Source organism: Carassius gibelio, chromosome B5 (assembly GCF_023724105.1).
Source record: "Carassius gibelio isolate Cgi1373 ecotype wild population from Czech Republic chromosome B5, carGib1.2-hapl.c, whole genome shotgun sequence".
NCBI classification, from domain to species: domain Eukaryota; kingdom Metazoa; phylum Chordata; class Actinopteri; order Cypriniformes; family Cyprinidae; genus Carassius; species Carassius gibelio.
In genome coordinates this window covers 38,194,099-38,211,945 of record NC_068400.1, presented here as the reverse complement: position 1 = coordinate 38,211,945, position 17,847 = coordinate 38,194,099, and the positions used below count along the sequence as shown (strand labels likewise).

The 17,847-nt window shown below is 36.3% G+C and overlaps 1 protein-coding gene and 1 pseudogene across 2 annotated transcripts; one reads left to right on the top strand and one right to left on the bottom strand.

Moving 5' to 3' along the window:
* Positions 1-91: 91 nt before the first annotated feature.
* atp6v1aa (ATPase H+ transporting V1 subunit Aa) lies at positions 92-8,434 on the top strand. 2 transcript variants are annotated; one of them, XM_052556041.1, is made up of 15 exons: positions 92-249; positions 819-917; positions 1,063-1,191; positions 1,602-1,816; positions 2,737-2,874; positions 3,087-3,238; positions 4,158-4,320; positions 4,553-4,661; positions 4,825-4,947; positions 5,525-5,639; positions 5,811-5,874; positions 5,983-6,186; positions 6,311-6,405; positions 6,545-6,716; positions 7,629-8,434. In XM_052556041.1, exons 2-15 carry the CDS (start codon positions 836-838, stop codon positions 7,719-7,721), a joined length of 1,854 nt encoding a protein of 617 aa, XP_052412001.1. In that variant the 5' UTR covers positions 92-249; positions 819-835; the 3' UTR covers positions 7,722-8,434. The 2 variants fall into 2 exon arrangements, with proteins under 2 accessions (XP_052412001.1, XP_052412002.1); XM_052556042.1 differs by lacking the exon at positions 92-249 and adding an exon at positions 309-471.
* A 1,647-nt stretch (positions 8,435-10,081) lies between these two features.
* LOC127958197 (uncharacterized) lies at positions 10,082-12,224 on the bottom strand (annotated as a pseudogene).
* Positions 12,225-17,847: the final 5,623 nt, after the last annotated feature.

Genomic DNA, 17,847 nt, shown 5'->3' with positions numbered 1-17,847 from the left:
GTAACGTCCTTGTGTTCATACGATGAACACAGGAAATGGAGAAACTGTGGTTCGATGTGCGCCATTTTGGATCATTCCCACGCAGAATGTCCTCTGGGGGAGCCATAATGGCGCACTTTGTTTTTGCACTGTGTACACGGACTTCCTTAATCCTGGCAAATCAGCTGACCAGTGTCGTGACATTTTTTTTCCTCGCTCCACTGCTTGTTAGGGTATTCCGAGGATTGTCGTTAATTTCATGCTAATACAGTAAGACTCATCGTTTGTTTGTTTTTAATATCAAACCGGGCAGTTTGGTCCTATTTCATTTTCTAACGTTACGACATCTCCTCAGTTGCTGATCAGGCTTTGCTAGTAGCCATCTGTCACCTGCCATACAGTGGTTCCTTACGACAGCCTGCTAGATCTCGTAATTCAGTAGTTTTGGTCGTGTGAAGGCGCTTATTTATATATTTCTTTATTTTATCTGTGGTACGTTAATTACAGTAGCCAAATTAATATCCTTTTAATTTGATACGCAGTAGGAATAGTTTGTATCTGAATGGATACTGGCCGACTGTAGTGGTTGTGTTAGTTTTATAGTTGTCATCGAGAAAGTCTTTAAATTTGTCATCAGTAATTGAAATATGATTGAAACGCGCATTTGCTTTCGAGTATATTGATTAGAACTGGAACAAAACAGTAGACCTTGAGATTCTATTGAAGTTGTGAAAACTGAAACGTCTTGTAATGTTGAAAAGGTTTGGCATGTGTCTCGAAACACTGAAAGATATTGGTGCAGTTTGAATTAATGAACTGTTTGACGCTTCCTCTTTCAGGATTGCTAACACAGAGAATGGATTTTTCCAAGCTGCCTAAGATCCGAGATGAGGAACGTGAGAGTCAGTTCGGATATGTGCATGGAGTTTCAGGCCCAGGTAAAAATAAAAGCATGTTCTAAAGTCTCTGTTACAGAATTGAACATCCAGCAGCACAACATTCCTCCCGTAAGCAGTTTATTTTGACTGACAGATGTGGTTCATGAGATGGACAGGTTACAGTCTGTGTGTCTGTTCATTACAGTGGTGACGGCCTCTAGCATGGCAGGTGCAGCTATGTATGAACTGGTGCGTGTGGGCCACAGTGAGCTGGTGGGAGAAATTATCCGATTGGAGGGAGATATGGCAACCATCCAGGTGTACGAGGAGACCTGTATCCTTTACCATTCAAGAGTGGTTTACATAAGGCTGGACAAACACACTACCCAGTTTTTGGCCAGATTTTCCCCTGATTTATTGCCCGAACAAGTTGATGCTAGTTGCTGAAAGTCTGGGATAGTCTGCAGATTTGAGTGGTAAACTGTATGATGCTTACCGTTTTCAATATATTTAGATTTTAAAAGTTGTGTATTGTATTCCAGCCCTTACTTAGTTTACAATACTTGAAAAGGTTTTAATAAAGTTAATCCAAACTTTTAATCCAAAAGTTTAAAATAACTTCATGAAAATGGCTTTTGAAAACCTTATTTTGTTTTTATTTTTCATGGTTCATCATGGTGTTGCCAAAGTGTATTTTTGTGTTGTATTAGTATCTGTCTATATTTTTTCCTGAGCTATTCACAGCTGGAGTTTCTGTTGGAGACCCCGTGCTCCGCACTGGAAAGCCACTCTCTGTGGAGCTGGGGCCGGGAATCATGGGCTCCATCTTTGATGGTATTCAGCGTCCCCTCAAAGACATCAATGACCTCACACAGAGCATCTACATCCCCAGAGGGGTTAACATAGGAGCTCTTAACAGGGACCTCAAGTGGGAATTCTCTCCTTTTCAGAACCTGAGGGTAAGAATTACATGTGTGTCTATCTTTGTATGCAGTGATGTCATGCACCTAGTTTTTTGGATTTGCCACCATGGACAGTTCTGACACTTTTTCCTAGCACTGTGAGTCATGTAAGGCTAGTGGAATAATATAGTAGTATGCATGGGGCAGAGTTCAAATTCTGATATAATATGCAGTTTTATAATAAACTAAGCAAAATTGCAGATCAACTCAACTACAAGTAATTTTTTTACGTTCACTGTAATAATTACTGAAATGTCAGACCCAATTATATACTTCTGAATTATGATACAATGCAAGAACATACATGTGTGTGCCTTTACCTTTGCTATTCTAAAATTTAAAGAATATTGTAAGTTTTTTGCAACTCTTAGAAACAAATAAATTTTAACCATTAGCACTGTGCACGGCAAGGCTAAACTGCACTTCATCACTGCACATAGAAGCAGATTGTGTAAACCATTTGTCAGCTGTCGTTTCTGTAGTCCTTCATGTGCCAGACCTGCAACATGTATTCTCTAGCATTTGTCATTTTCACAAAACTGATATTTAAATGAGATACACCTGAGATAAATGCAATACAAATTAATATTTTTTAAACTTTGGATGTATTCCCTCAACCACCAGCATGCAAAAACTCTGCACAAAACATTCAGGCTAAATGACATATTTAGACTTTTTTAAATGATGAAATTGACCAAAAGGCAACATCTTAGAGGCACTAAATAATTGTAGGAATTATCATATGTAAAGAAAAAGTATTTTAGTCTTTTAGGACATATAAAATCTGGTTCATAAATCTTATCTGCCACAATCCACCTCGATGTGAGTGCGCATGACTTATGTGAATGTGTACTCTTGTCTGTATATATACAGTATTTGTATACTATATTGAAATTATGCACTGGTTGTTTTTTCAGGTTGGAAGTCACGTTACAGGAGGTGATATCTATGGATTGGTGTATGAGAACTCTCTCATCAAACACAAGATCATGCTGCCCCCTCGCAGCAGGGGAACAGTCACCTACCTCGCTCCGCCAGGAAATTATGACGTCTCAGTGAGTTCACAGTTATCCTCACATGTCCTGAAATACTACCACACTTTTATAGACAAGCACGCAAGGGTAGTTCAGGTCAATTTTAATTGATTTATATAGTACGTAATGAAAGGAACAGTTGGATGGAAAAACTCCCCAAGATGTTTAGGTAAGATGAGGAAGAAATCCAGGATTACTAATAACTGGAACTTCCCTTTTCATGTGTGTGTCAGGATGTGGTGCTGGAACTGGAGTTTGAAGGCGTAAAGGAGAAGTTCACTATGGTTCAGGTGTGGCCTGTGCGACAGGTGAGGCCTGTTACTGAGAAGCTTCCTGCAAATCACCCCCTTCTGACTGGACAACGAGTACTGGACGCCCTCTTTCCGTGAGTCTTAAACTTTTCTTGATTCTCATTTCTCCCTTAATTAAACAGACTTGTCTTCAGTCTTGGCCCACTGGTTATTTATCCTGAAAATGTCAATTTTGATGCAATGGTAACAAACCCCCACAAGATTTCATGCTTAGGGTTGCCAGATCCCCAATCATAGTTTTTGTTTCTGCCCATAGTTTTATTTAAACTTCCCAACCTGGCTACTATGTGTACATGCTCTCTTTGCACTGCAGAAAAAGAGCAGATATGTTGGAGTTTCTCAGATGAAAATAAACCACAGCCAATCAGTGTTTTTTACTGAAGCTGCTTGCCCTATTTGCTGCTGTTAAAACTGCAAGCATGCCTTCTTATTCATGAACTGTCATAAATATAATAAATCAGGAATGACACTAGTTAAATCATGCATATTAGTTGACTTTGACTGGATTTTGTCTTATTTGGAAGTGCAGGAATTTTGATAAAATGTAGAAAGTGATTTCTCAAAATTGTACTGTTGATTATTAATAATTGTGATTACCGTATTTTTCGGACTATAAGTCGCACCTGAGTATAAGTCGCATCAGTCCAAAAATACGTCATGATGAGGAAAAAAATATACATAAGTCACCCTGGACTATAAGTGGCATTTATTTAGAACCAAGAACTAAGAGAAAACATTACCATCTCCAGCCACGAGAGGGCGCTCTATGTCTTCAGTGTAGACTACAGGAGCACAGAGCAGCATAGAGCGCCCTCTGGTGGCTGTGTACGGTAATGTTTTCTTTTGGTTCATGTCAAATTAATTTTGATAAGTAAGTCGCACCTGACTATAAGTCGCAGGACCAGCCAAATTACGAAAAAAAGTGCGACTTATAGTCCGGAAAATACGGTATACATTTTGAGCAAAATCCTCATGATTTCTGCCATTTTGCAGTTGTGTCCAAGGAGGAACCACAGCAATCCCCGGAGCCTTCGGCTGTGGTAAAACTGTGATCTCTCAGTCTCTGTCCAAGTACTCCAACAGTGATGTCATCGTTTACGTGGGCTGTGGAGAGCGTGGAAACGAGATGTCTGAAGTATTAAGAGACTTTCCAGAGGTTGGTATGGCACTGGGTTTAATCATGCTATACCTGGTCACCTTGTCAAACAAGTTTTCTATTCAGTCTTCGAATAACCTTACAATAATCACAAGTTCCAGGATTAAGTCACTTGATTAATACAATGTCTGTGAATGCGATTTAAAAATTATTAACCGATGAAGATTAAGTGACCCTGTCATGTGGTTTAAATAAACCTGGTTTAGATGATTGACTGTAATTTTGTTCATAGCTAACGATGGAGGTGGACGGCAAGGTGGAGAGCATTATGAAGAGAACGGCTCTGGTGGCCAACACCTCAAACATGCCTGTGGCTGCCAGAGAAGCCTCCATCTACACCGGTAAACTCAAGAGCTGTATACATACAATTTGCTGTAATGAATCAGGTTTTATGAGACTATTATTAATAGCAAATTAAATTAAACAAAACCTGCAAGAGAAAATCTATATGTGTGCATGTATGTGGATGCATTTATCTTCTTAACATGCCTTGTGTGTGAACAGGAATCACATTGTCTGAGTACTTCAGAGACATGGGCTATAACGTCAGCATGATGGCTGACTCCACCTCTCGCTGGGCTGAGGCTCTTAGGGAGATCTCTGGACGATTGGCTGAGATGCCTGCTGGTATTTACTTTCTTTCTTTTTTTTATCCAAGAATCACAAAAATATTAAGCAACACAACTGTTTTCAACATTGATAATAACAAGAGATGTTTTGTGATCAGCAAATAACTTCTGAAGGATCATGTGATTAGAGAAGACTAGAGAGCTGCTGAAAATCCAGCGTTGCTTCTCAGGAATAAATTGCATTTTAAATGGTGATTGTAATCAACAGCCATGATGAGAAACCTTAATGACCCTAAACTTATGTGATTGCTAAATCACTATAGGCTACTACTAAGCTACTAAAAAAAACTATGTATGTACTGCATACTTTAAAATTAGGCTTTGTATTGACAGTATAATGTGTGTAAAACACATCTCAAACTTGCTCGTATGTTGTCATATACACTGTAGTTGTGGTTGCAATGCAGTTTTTTTTAACACCTATCCAAACTGATGCAAAATGAGATGCAACATTTTTAATAACTGCAATTCCAATGAGTTGTCACCACATTCACAACTTGGTGTTTTGACTAAATTGTGAAGCCTTGTAACGTTCTTATATTGGATAATCAAACGTTCTTGTTTTCCTTTTTCAGACAGTGGGTATCCCGCATACCTTGGAGCCCGTCTGGCATCATTCTATGAGAGAGCAGGTCGAGTGAAGTGCCTGGGGAACCCAGAGAGAGAAGGCAGCGTCAGCATTGTGGGAGCGTAAGTACACTCAAGCGGGGTTTTAGAATAAATATGTAAATCGCTATGCAAGTTTGTACAAACACTGATTTCTTGTTTTATGAATGTCATGCGTGTTTCTAAAAATATTACACACATTTTAATTTTTGTGGTGGTTTCTAACTGCAGATGTTTCTGTTCATTTCTCTACAGTGTGTCTCCCCCTGGTGGTGACTTCTCAGATCCTGTGACTTCTGCTACTCTTGGTATCGTGCAGGTGGGTGACTCCTGTGAATTGTTTAAGCAATCGTTTAACTCTTTTAAATGAAGCATTAATAGAATCTTCTATAATTGTCTCTCCTCTCATTTGAACTGCTGCTCTCAGGTGTTCTGGGGTCTAGATAAGAAGCTTGCCCAGAGGAAACACTTCCCTTCTGTTAACTGGCTGATCAGTTACAGTAAATATACACGAGCGCTGGATGAGTACTATGACAAACACTTCCCAGAGTTTGTGCCGCTGCGTACCAAATCTAAAGAGATTCTGCAGGAGGAGGAGGACCTGGCTGAGATTGTGCAACTTGTTGGGAAGGTGTTTGTCAAACAGTGTTATTAAAACTGTTTTGGATTTTTGTGTGTAATGTATTTGTATTGATGAATTATTTATTGTATACTTGTTGATTCTGAATGCATTTATTTTGTTTTGCTGCCCACAGGCCTCCCTGGCTGAAACGGATAAAATCACTCTGGAGGTGGCCAAACTCATTAAAGATGACTTCCTGCAGCAGAACGGTTACACTCCCTATGACAGGTTAACTAATCATCTGTGCAATATGAAGAATGTGACATTCCCACAGACTTCTTTTTAGGTGTCGTCTTGTTCTATTTGTGTCTGTTTGTCGGTCTGTGCTAATTATTTCTCACATTATCTCCCTGTCTCTCTCTTCCAGGTTCTGTCCGTTCTATAAGACAGTGGGGATCCTGTCCAATATGATAGCTTTTTATGACCTGGCCCGGCATGCTGTCGAGACCACAGCGCAGAGCGATAACAAGATCACCTGGGCCCAGATCCGGGAGCACATGGGAGAAATTCTTTATCGCATCAGCTCCATGAAGTTTAAGGTAAAGCTGCTCAAATATTGATGTTGGGATTTTTGTTGATGTAACGATTATAGTAGGTTGCAAAAGCAGAAATCAAATAAAACACATTTTAAATGGAAATTTGTAACTCAAAATGAGTGCTGTGTTGGCAACTAAATGAAATAAATTACAAATTAACTAAAATAAAAATAAAAATTACAATTTAAGCTAAATAGAAAAATAAAAATGACTACCGTATTTTCCGGACTATAACTCAAAATGAGTGCTGTGTTGGCAACTAAATGAAATAAGTTACAAAATAACTAAAATAAAAATAAAAATTACAATTTAAGCTAAATAGAAAAATAAAAATGACTACCGTATTTTCCGGACTATAAGTTGCACTATTTTTCATAGTTTGGCTGGTCCTGCGACTTATAGTCAGGTGCGACTTATTTATCAAAATTAATTTGACATGAACTTAGAGAAATGAACCAAGAGAAAACACTACAGTCTCCAGCCACCAGAGTGCGCTCTATTCTGCTCAGTGCTCCTGTAGTCTACACTGAAGACACTGAAGAGCGCCCTCTCATGGCTGTAGACGGTAATGTTTTCTCTTGGTGCTTGGTTCTAAATAAATGCGGCTAATAGTCCAGTGTGACTTATGTTTTTTTCCTCATAATGACGTATTTTTGGACTGATGCAACTTATACTTAGGTGCAAATTATAGTCCGAAAAATACGGTAAAAATAACATAAAACCTGAAAATATAAATTCAATGATTAATAAATATTAGAATACTATATAGTGTATTTACCAGCATACATACACATGTGTATTTTATTAACTCTTCTTAACTATTTGTCTTTTTAATTTTTGTGTCTGTGTACTGAACCTTTCTTTAAATAATATTGAGCAGTTTTCCATAACTGCATGTGTCTGTGTGTTTGGCAGGATCCAGTCAAAGAGGGTGAAGCTAAGATCAAAGCTGACTACGCTCAACTGCTGGAAGACATGCAGAATTCTTTCCGCACTCTTGAGGACTAAAAGCAACCTTTGACCTCACACGTGTCCCAGCTCTCTCCTCCCCTGTGCTGTGCAGTGCATTTCCCAGTGCTCCCTTGTGCATGTGTACCTCTCGTCTGAATATACACTGAAACTGAACGAGACCAATGAAAGTCAGAGCTAGTAGCCATCGCTAATCTGAACACGCTCTTTAGAAACGTAAAAAGAGTGTGTTCTCACTCTATAACTACAACGGTTACTTGGTGTTTGAACTATAAGATCGTATTTTAGCATCTTAAGCAAATGCCTCTGTGATCTCTCTGTGCTGAGACCCCACACTTGAAGCACGAAAACGGCAAACATTCATCTTCTCTTTTTCTCACCACCTGCTTTCCCTTGAGTCCTCGCTGCATGTGTTAGGAGCGCAGGGAAGCACAGTGTTTATTCCCATCTCAGTTTTTTTTTCTCTGTGACCAATAGAAATGTGTTATATAATAATGGGATCAATGGAAGTCTGAAATGGATCACCAAGGCTTCTCTTATTTATTTGAATCTTGTTTTGTCTTATTAATGTGACTTCTGCTCTAAGTATGTTCCTTTAATCGTTTCTTATGTTCATGTGAGTGTGTGTGTGTGAGTGAGTGTTCATGGGTGTGTGGGTAGAGTATTGTGGCTTCTGTAGTGGTACATTACTACATTTATTGTGTGTGGTGTTGTGTGTTCAGTTCCAAAGAATTAAACTATTGGAAACTGTTTGAATGACTCTGATTTATAACAAAAATGGATTAATTTATTTCATTCTAGGGTTTTGTGTGTGTGTGTGTGTGTGTGTTAACGCTCACCAAGGCTGCATTTTTTGATCAAAAAGTAAAACAAAAAAAATTGCAAAATGTTGAAATTAAAAATAATAATAATATGCTTTCCTTGTGATGGAAAAGGTTGAATTTTTACTCCAGTCTTCAGTGTCACATGATTCTTCAGGAAAAAAAAAAAAATGTTGATTTGATACTCAACTAACCTTTCTGAGAATGTTACTTGAAATAAATAACAATATATACACTATATATATATATATATATATATATATATATATATATATATATACCTGCATAATTATAAATATTAATCTTTTTTTAATAACTGACCCTAACTCTCAAATGGTATTGTAGATGTTTCCAGTTTGAAAATCTTTACATATCCACCTGTACTATTGATTTATTTTGCTTTCCTCAGAGACAGGCTTGTGCTGGCCTGGCCTTGTGGATGTTTTTCAAGCTGTGCTTACTCGTGTAATTTCATGAGACCAGGAAGTCACCATGCAGAAACACTTTGAATAATAATAGTGGTTTATTTGTGTCAGAAGGAGAGATGGTGATTTTCACAGTAAACAAACCTAAGCCCAAAGGACGAAATCACACAATCACAAACCAGTTCACAACCGACTATTTCTGAAGCGAAGGCCCTGCTGGATTTTTAAAAGGCGTGTAGGTGAAAATGAAAAACTTTGCAATTAGGTTCTTTAATCAAAATAGAATACTGAAGCGCAGGATGAGTGTTGAGATCAAGCCCTTTAGAGGAAATGTATTCAATGTTGAGTGCTGTTAAGCTGAAAAAAAAAAAAAGATTCATTTAAAAAAAAATTTCATGGTAAGTGCTTGCAATCAATTTATTTTAGCTATTTTTAAATAAACTAATTTAGTTGATTAACTTTCAGCAAAATGTATTTAAATGTAGCTAAAATGAATTGATTGCAACCACTTAACATAAACACATTTAGTAAAATCAATGAATCATTTTTTTTCAGTGACAAGTTCTGTTTCTGATTGATATAACTTCATAATGGCTTCTTCAATCATTCTATCCACCCAGCAGTCCATCATGGTCCACTTGAGATATACAAAGGACTTAAATCAGTGAATCAGTAAATCTGTCATATGTGGTATGATACTATTAAAAGATTTGATATGCTGAAAATACACATGTGCACGCATATAAATCAATAAAAAGCAAAAGCAAGTGCAAATATGATTTTGCATGGGATGGTTTTTTAACATTGACAGAGCAATGATCTGAAAGTTGGATCAGCGATATAATACATCATATAAAACTGTTAAAAATAAATACACAGCAGGCTGGATGAAATAAAAACAACCATGCATGCAGAAATCAAACAATTTCAAGTATCTCATGTATTTATTCTTAAAAAGGAAATGCATGCTCATCAGTGCAAGCTTACAAAACCTTGACAGTTCATAACTCAGCTGTTCTTTGTAATCACTGTTAGATCTGATGGGGTGAGTAATTGTTCGAGTGGGGTTACCGGATCTATTTGTCTATGTAGTCATATATGACTCAGAATATGGGGTGAGCTGTATGCCTCACTGTTTAGTTAAGTCATTCTCTCAAGCACTGCGTTCAGTTCTTGGAAGTGAGTGTATGTGTGTTGATTTCCTCCAAGCTCCAAAGCTGTCGCTTGCGTTGTCCTTGAACCGAGTCAGTTTGACAGCCACCAGCCCCGCTGCCACGCCACCAACTGCCCCAGGATGCCAGTTATAGTGCCCACAGACTCTTCAATCACACCTGAGCAGATCTGGAGAAAAAGCTATAGCTATTCTTACCTATGAAAACATAACATTAATTTTTTTTTTACAATGTTACTGATGTATAGATTAATATCTTACCCTCATGTTCTTTTACATTTTATATATTGTATACAAAGTTGTATGTCATAAACATGTCATCTCTGTATGTTTTGCAAGAAAAAAAAAAAAAGTAGACATTGAGCATTAAACATGCCCTATCCGGTTTCTTCACTTATTGGGGTCCCCTGAAAATATTTCCATTGTGTCCTGTACCATTTTTAGTGCATTACTGTATTTGGTTGTGTTGTGAGTATTTGGTTGTTTTGTTAGACATTTTTCACATCAAATGATCTAACATTTTTTTTTCTGTTATGTAAAGGTTCATCGTGAGGATTAACCCTGACAACAGCAAGTGCTCCTCAAAGTTCCAGGTCAGCAAAAGAAGTGGGAAGGTGGTGCAAAGGAAGAACTCTGGCCTGAACCCTCATGTATCCTCCTTCATTAAGGAGTTTCTGGATTTCAGCTGGCAAAACTATTAAGCTAATAAGACCAAATACATTCACAGGAGTTTTCTGAATTTGTTAATTTTTAAGATTGTTCTTATGACTGAATCTGTTCATGTCTGGTTTTTTTAATTGCTCTTGATATGAAACTTATGTATAAATGAAATGTTTTCAAGTTTTTGGAAAACTGAAAGTACAATCTGCAAGAATTAAAATGTTTTTTTCAAGTATTACAACTGAACAATTAAATCAATAAAAGAAGTTAAACAGTCTTTTGTTTCTTTTTATAGTTTTTACAACTAAGACCTGTTGAAATACAATAATTTGTACAGTTTTACAATAAATAGTAAAAGTGGACAACAAGTTAAAGTAATATTTTTATTATATTAAAATATATCAATAGAGAATATAACTTAACACTGTTTTACAGTAAAAATATATTATACTGTAAATACATTTACAGCAAGTTAAAAAAGTACTGTTAATATGAATACAGTATTTTTACTGTAAGTATAATTTACAGTAAGTTACTGGCAAACTGCTGCCAGTAAGTTACTGTAATTTCTATAGGAAATTTTTTACAGTGTAGAATCTCACTGTCATCTTCATTGTCTCACATGAATGTAATTGACTCCCTAACAAAATACTTCAGATTTCACATTTATTTAGACTGCTTTTACAGTTACCTATCGCTCAAGTAGTAAAACTTTAATAATGCTAATTTCATTTCATTGTTTTCATTTTATTGGCCATCATTTTAATTTTGGTGAATCTCTAGTCTTAGCACACGAAAATACGAAATGCTGGCTTGTTACTTCATATATATATATGTATGTTATTTCAAGTAATGAAATCTTCTTCTTTTTTTTTTTTTTTTTGTAATTGTTTTAGATTTAATTAACTGTGGTAGCCCTGCTTTTTTTATATTGATATTTTTGTACCCCTCATCTTTTCTCACCCAGTCCTTTGCGGATGATGAGTTTGGTCCCGCCTCCATGAAGAACAGTCAAACGTGTTGAATTAACGGCACACAAATACAGGCCTTGATCCTTCACTGAAATATTCATCAGTGTCATGGAGAGATCTCCCTGAGACAGATCACCAGACAAAAACACACATCCTCCACCGTCTCGTTGCCTGGTAGAACATTCTTCCTTCCCTCCAAACTCTACACATACCACCTCACCTTCTCCACAGCCTGTACTTTATCCACATCAATCAGTAAAAAACAGTGAAACAGCACATCCTTCCACAGCTTTCATCCATGGAGGCTGTTCTAAATAGGATGCTCTCTGTGAGCCGAGAGGATCATCAGGTTCTGTTGTGGACGTGGTGAGGATGGTCAGGGGAGTTGGATTGGGTCTGGCAATAATGGTCATATTTACAAGTCGACAAAGAAAAAGAAGCCCAAATGTCAATAAAACAACATTATAATTTGAGCATATGTATGTAAGAGTCATTAACTAATTATGTATATAATTTATGGTCAACACTCAAGATATAAAATGTTTAAAGCAGAATAGGAACCAGTCAATCCACCAGCCATTATGTAAGCTATTGTATTTATAGCAGAGATGCTATAAACTAGGTGCAGGATGTGGGGGTGCTGCTGAGGGTGCTGCAGCACCCCTTGGTTTTTTTTTATGTGGGCAGCTGTTTAACTGTTGGGGTGAAAAATGTACACAAAAAAAGTGCAAGTATAGCGAGCGGATTGTGATTGTGCTAGTCAAAATAACAGACGACAGCTACCAATCATCATGTTCAATGGTGTAGATGGTAAAGAGTCTGTCATTCTATTGCTTTTGATGGGTTCGAATCTGAGTTTTTGGACAACCTTTTTTCTCCCTTTTCAAATTTCAATTATTTTTAATAAAATTGAAGAAAATCATCAAAAAGTTGAAAATAAAATATTTTATAGGGTTAGGGTGTAGGGAGGGCTTTTTTCCCAGTAAGGTGGCATCCATTTAATAATTGTAATAATTTGTAAATATAGTATTCTCAATACTAAACTGAACTTTTAGATTATTAAATTTATTTAATTATTATAAGTACCATGGGTAATAATATCTACTTAACTTTATCTTTGAAATGCATTTTAACATTCAATGTGCCTTAATAGCAACTTATTAGGTAAATGTTTTGTCTACAAATACTATAGTTATACGTTCACTTTACCATGGTTGATTGTCATAAGGGACTGCCAGTAATAGGCTGTTGCATGCATAAAATGCAACATTTTTATTTGTAGAGTATATGATTTATTAACAATACAGTATAGAACATGAGCAATGTAAACTTTTAACATTCAAATTAAAATAAATGTATTGCACAAACTAGAGTACAATTTCAATAGGTTTATTGTGAAATAACTCAAACATATGTTTTTTCTGCATTGTTCTGGACTGCCTTCTCCAAAAACATACTTGCTTTCTTATCATAGGCTACTATTGGGAAACGCAGCTCTATTTAAATGCACTGTCAGAAGTGAGTGAAGGCTCTCTGTAATCGATTGATTCTGCCTTGCAACATTTGCATGTGTTCAGATCGGTTCAGATCATAGACTGTATAAAAACAGATGAGATGGAAAATCCCTTCCACACAATTATTTGCTAACATAAGTTATTCGTCCAATTTTAGGCATATTGTAGGCATTATTTACTTAAATATTAATGTGGCCACAAAGGAAACATTGACATATATAAACCAGTGAGAGGCAGCAGTGCACTAATATGTTAATAATGTGCAACAACAACATAAGAAGAAGAAAAGAAAAAGAGTTATTGAGGTGGGTCAATTCTTAATAGACTTTTCACTTATTCCCTCAATGTCTGCAGTTATCTTTCACTAGTTGGATTCACTCGTTTCCCAATATTGAATGTTGTATTTTCAATACATCTGAAATATTTGAGAGATCATCACATTAGCTGACTTCATAAATTGATGTTGATTTTAATAAAATGTGTTTTTTATTTTTTATTTTTTTTTATTCACCATTATATTGATTAGTGTTCCCTTAGGTTGGGCACTTGGAACTTCATTTATGTAATTTTTATTATACTTTTCTTTCTATTGATGTAGCAATGAATCATGAAATCAGAGTTACGCAGAATTATCTCAAAGTATACATACCTGCTAAAGTATGATTTTGTGGTGGTTGTGCTTTAATTTATGTCATAATTAAAATAATTAATTCAAGTGAAGAAGATCTTAGAGAAAGTCTTACAATAACCAGTCTTGACATACTGTAAAGTTGACCCTGCCTGCTTTAAATGTTGATTAACATTTGGAAAAATGTGTTAATTTTTTTTTTTTAAATAAATAAAAAAGTAATCGAATATAATCAGTTACAATACTTTAATAATTGAAATACTTACCCTACTATAGATTTTACATTTGAGTTTTTCTCAAAAAAGTGATCTGAATACTTTTTAATTGTCCTAAACAGATTGTATTCATTCATTTCATACAAATTACAAAACATTCAAATAATATGACAAAAGACTTATAAAGTGTTGAACTATGAACTATGATTGTTCATAGTACAGATTTTTAGTCCTTCTTGGCCTACTTGTGTTATTTACAATAAATATAAAAATACAAATAAAATCTAATCTTGATATCTGTCAGTCTACGTCTTTTATCTTCCTATATTTTGTCATTGTTAATAATCACCCTCCATTATGTGCCGTAACTAAATCAAGTGGCTTCTGTCAAAGGGTATTTATACAGTTCTCTAATTTCTGGATTAAAATCTCCCGCAAGAGCAATGTGAGCCCTCCAGAGTCTACAAAGTGTCTACAAAGTCTATTAGGGGGAGATTACATGATGACAAATGGATGTGGTCTGTTGTGTTGAGATGTGCAGTAGATGAAAACTCAACTCTACTGCGGAAGAATGTTTATTGAGTTTATGTTAAAATACACTATAGTGATTTGCAACTGTCTGTTTGTCAAAAAAATGTCTTACAAAACCCCTGTAAGGAAGGCCATTATGAATTTGCATGCATATGGATCATGCTATTTTAAGGATATAATTATAAAGACATTTGTTGTACAGTTTATCATTATAAAAGGGTCCCATGTCACGCCCTGATCTTTCTGTTTGCCTGTGCCTCTTTCAAACTCTCCAGCTTGCTCAGGATTTTATTACAGAGTGTGTTTAGAGCAAATACAGCAGTCTCTGCAAAAATAGGCACATGCAATTTGTCTCTCTTCCTTGCTCTCTATCAGACATAAAATGCATAACGGTTATGGATAAACTGAGTTTCCGGATCATTATATCATCTCCGTCAGACAAAGAAGGACAACAGGCTACACCCATAGATGCATTAGACAGACAGACTGCATTAGACCAAGTGCATTAAGCCTAAAGGTCGGCTGCCGTATGTGAGTGTGTGTGAGCGGTAATTATATGCAGGCTTTTAACACACTCCTCCAGTTAATTCCGGTTCACTTTTAGTCTTCACCACAGAGAAGCTCAATACCAACTGCATTACTGTAAGACATTACAGTAAGAGCTGCACTATCATGACAGAGCCTAGATAAGACTCCAGAGCCAGTGTGCTGCAAGATATTTTTACACACTAATGTTTTGTTAAGTTGATTATGGCTGTCTTAAAGGGACAGTTCAGCCAAAATTTAACATTCTGTCATCATTTACTCACAAACCTGGATTACTTTCCCTTCTCTGTGGAAGGATTTTGTTGAAAAGCGCATGGGGTAGTGGCCTTCGAGTCAAGGTTGAGAACTTTTTTCTTATTTCAATGTATAAGCAAACAATTTTTGTGATTAATTGTATTCTCAGATGAAATACTCACAAGCACACACAAAAGCACATCTGAGGTCCTGCATACCAACTGGGAACATTTGTTTTGTTTTGCCTCAAACGATGAGGTCATAACAGAGGAGCACCTGTTGGATTTTAGAGACTGATTTATCAGTAAACTGTGGCTGTTGAAGCCTCTTGCACTCTTGCAAATGGCACTTTGTGTTGCTAATCGGGACTGGCGTTTGTACCATTAAATGAACTGAAAGTTATACACATGCATATTATTTAGCAAAAAAGTCCTACATATACAGACTTATTGTAAAAGCAAGTTCATTTAAAGCCAGGGGTTGTGCTTGAGTCTGTTTTATTAAGTGTATATTTAATCCATTTCTCTTCTTGAAACTGTAGTCCCAGTGTCATCTGCTTTTGACAGGTGCCTAGTGTGCTTTGCAGTAGCAAGAACCTGCACTGGTTTTATGAGGGAACATTGTGTCCCCCTGTTGGGTCAGGACAGGACCTACAAGAAACATGATCTTAGAGGGTGTGGTCACATTGAAAGGATTCGCGCCTGTCCTAAACTATCGTGAGGAGGTCACATATCATCTCTGCTGTGACTATAGTTTGACCCTGACCTCCAAATATGGCTGCTAAAGATCAAGGCACCAACTGCTGAGTACTCACACAACCAAGTTTGGGGTGAAGGGAGTTATGAGCACCGTAAGTGATCTGATGACATGTATTCAGCGTTAGTCAAGACTTGGCAGTAACCTAGTATTTTGTTTTTGGATGGGATTGGGGACTGCAGGAGGTCCGCTCTCTGCCACCATTAAAACTCCATGAGAGACCACTGGCTTTCCCATCCTGTAGCACCTGCTAATCACCAGAAGAAAACTTTTAATGGCTGACTTGCAAGAATCGTGTGGGCATTTATGAGTCTGCCGGAGAAAAGCTAAAGTGAAATGCAGATGTTTCTAGAAAGTTAGTAGCAGAGATGTCATGCACATCCATATTCCTTGGTTTATGTAAAAAAGTTATATTTAGTTTTGAGCCCTAATAATCTGAAACTATAATGTAAACACAATACTACCTGACTAAATAGTAACAATAAATCATAATATATTTATGAAATTTTGTTTTTGCTCTGTAGATGTTTGGATAAGTGCTGTAGTGGTTTTGTATACCATGTTTGTGTTAGGAGAAAATGATATCCAAGGGGTTTTAATCCCAGGGGTCTTTCTCGCCACTGTACTCTATGTGTTAAGTATTTTTATTTTTACAAAAAGCAAATGTATTTAACTATACAGAGACAATGCTTTTTACAATTTCAGTCTTTCCCCAATAAACCCAGAACAGACTCCCTTAGAAGGTTTAACAAAACATTGAAGTACTGAGTATTATTAGTTACATAGCTATAGTGTTAGGTTAGTGTTAGGCTTATTAGGGTTATTTGCATGCAATTATGCATAATTTATCTTTATTACAGTTTTGATAAAAAATTGCTTTGGTGCATTTCTCAGATCATCCTTAATATTTGCAAAAGAAGTATGAGCATTTTTCAAAACAATTCTTACAACCAGCACCACACAATGTATTACCTGCAAAAGCCTGTAACTTATTAAAAATCTTTAGTTCATCTCTCAAAAGTATTCATTTCAATACATATATCAGTGCCATCAAAATGAAAAAGTATTTGTGTCACTGATTGTTCTCAAACAGTAGTCAAAATGCTTCGTCATGTTGTCAATATAACAGTGCACTCTGTTAGTATCACCTGATGTAAACTATGGCAACAGTTTGGATGACAATTTCTGAATTGAAATGCAGAAGGCTGCTCTTCTGTATGCGAAATATCCATTTCAAAAGTACAAACGTACACATTACTGTATGTGGAATATTGACTGGAAGAGACTAAACAGGATTAAGTTACGCTTTTATAGTGGTCTGACAAAACACACACACACACACACACACACACACACACACACACACACACACACACACACACATTACAATTTGATTGTGATAAAAGAAAAATAAATATGGGCACAAAGGCAAAACTACAAAAATAGAAAATTTGTATATCTTGCTTTCCAATTCTTGAGGTTCATAAGATGCACCTTTGAGCTATTTCAGAGAACTGGTTTGTCATTGGTTGATCTTCAATCTTTTCAGTAGTGAAATTCATGGCGAATTTACAAGAAGTATAACATATGCTTGACAGTTTATGACAATATAAATATAAATAATAGTAACAACAGAATTAAAATAGGCCTATTTAAGGCTACAATGAAGGGTCAAGGGTGAAAGGTCTTGACT

What these genes read in the sequence shown, in the direction of transcription:
- atp6v1aa (XM_052556041.1), top strand. Translation starts at nt 836, where the DNA reads ATGGATTTTTCCAAGCTGCCTAAGATCCGAGATGAGGAACGTGAGAGT. An exon ending in GCATGGAGTTTCAGGCCCAG is followed by an intron (nt 918 to 1,062) that starts GTAAAAATAAAA and finishes TGTTCATTACAG; the next exon opens with TGGTGACGGCCTCTAGCATG. An exon ending in TCAGCTCCATGAAGTTTAAG is followed by an intron (nt 6,717 to 7,628) that starts GTAAAGCTGCTC and finishes TGTGTTTGGCAG; the next exon opens with GATCCAGTCAAAGAGGGTGA.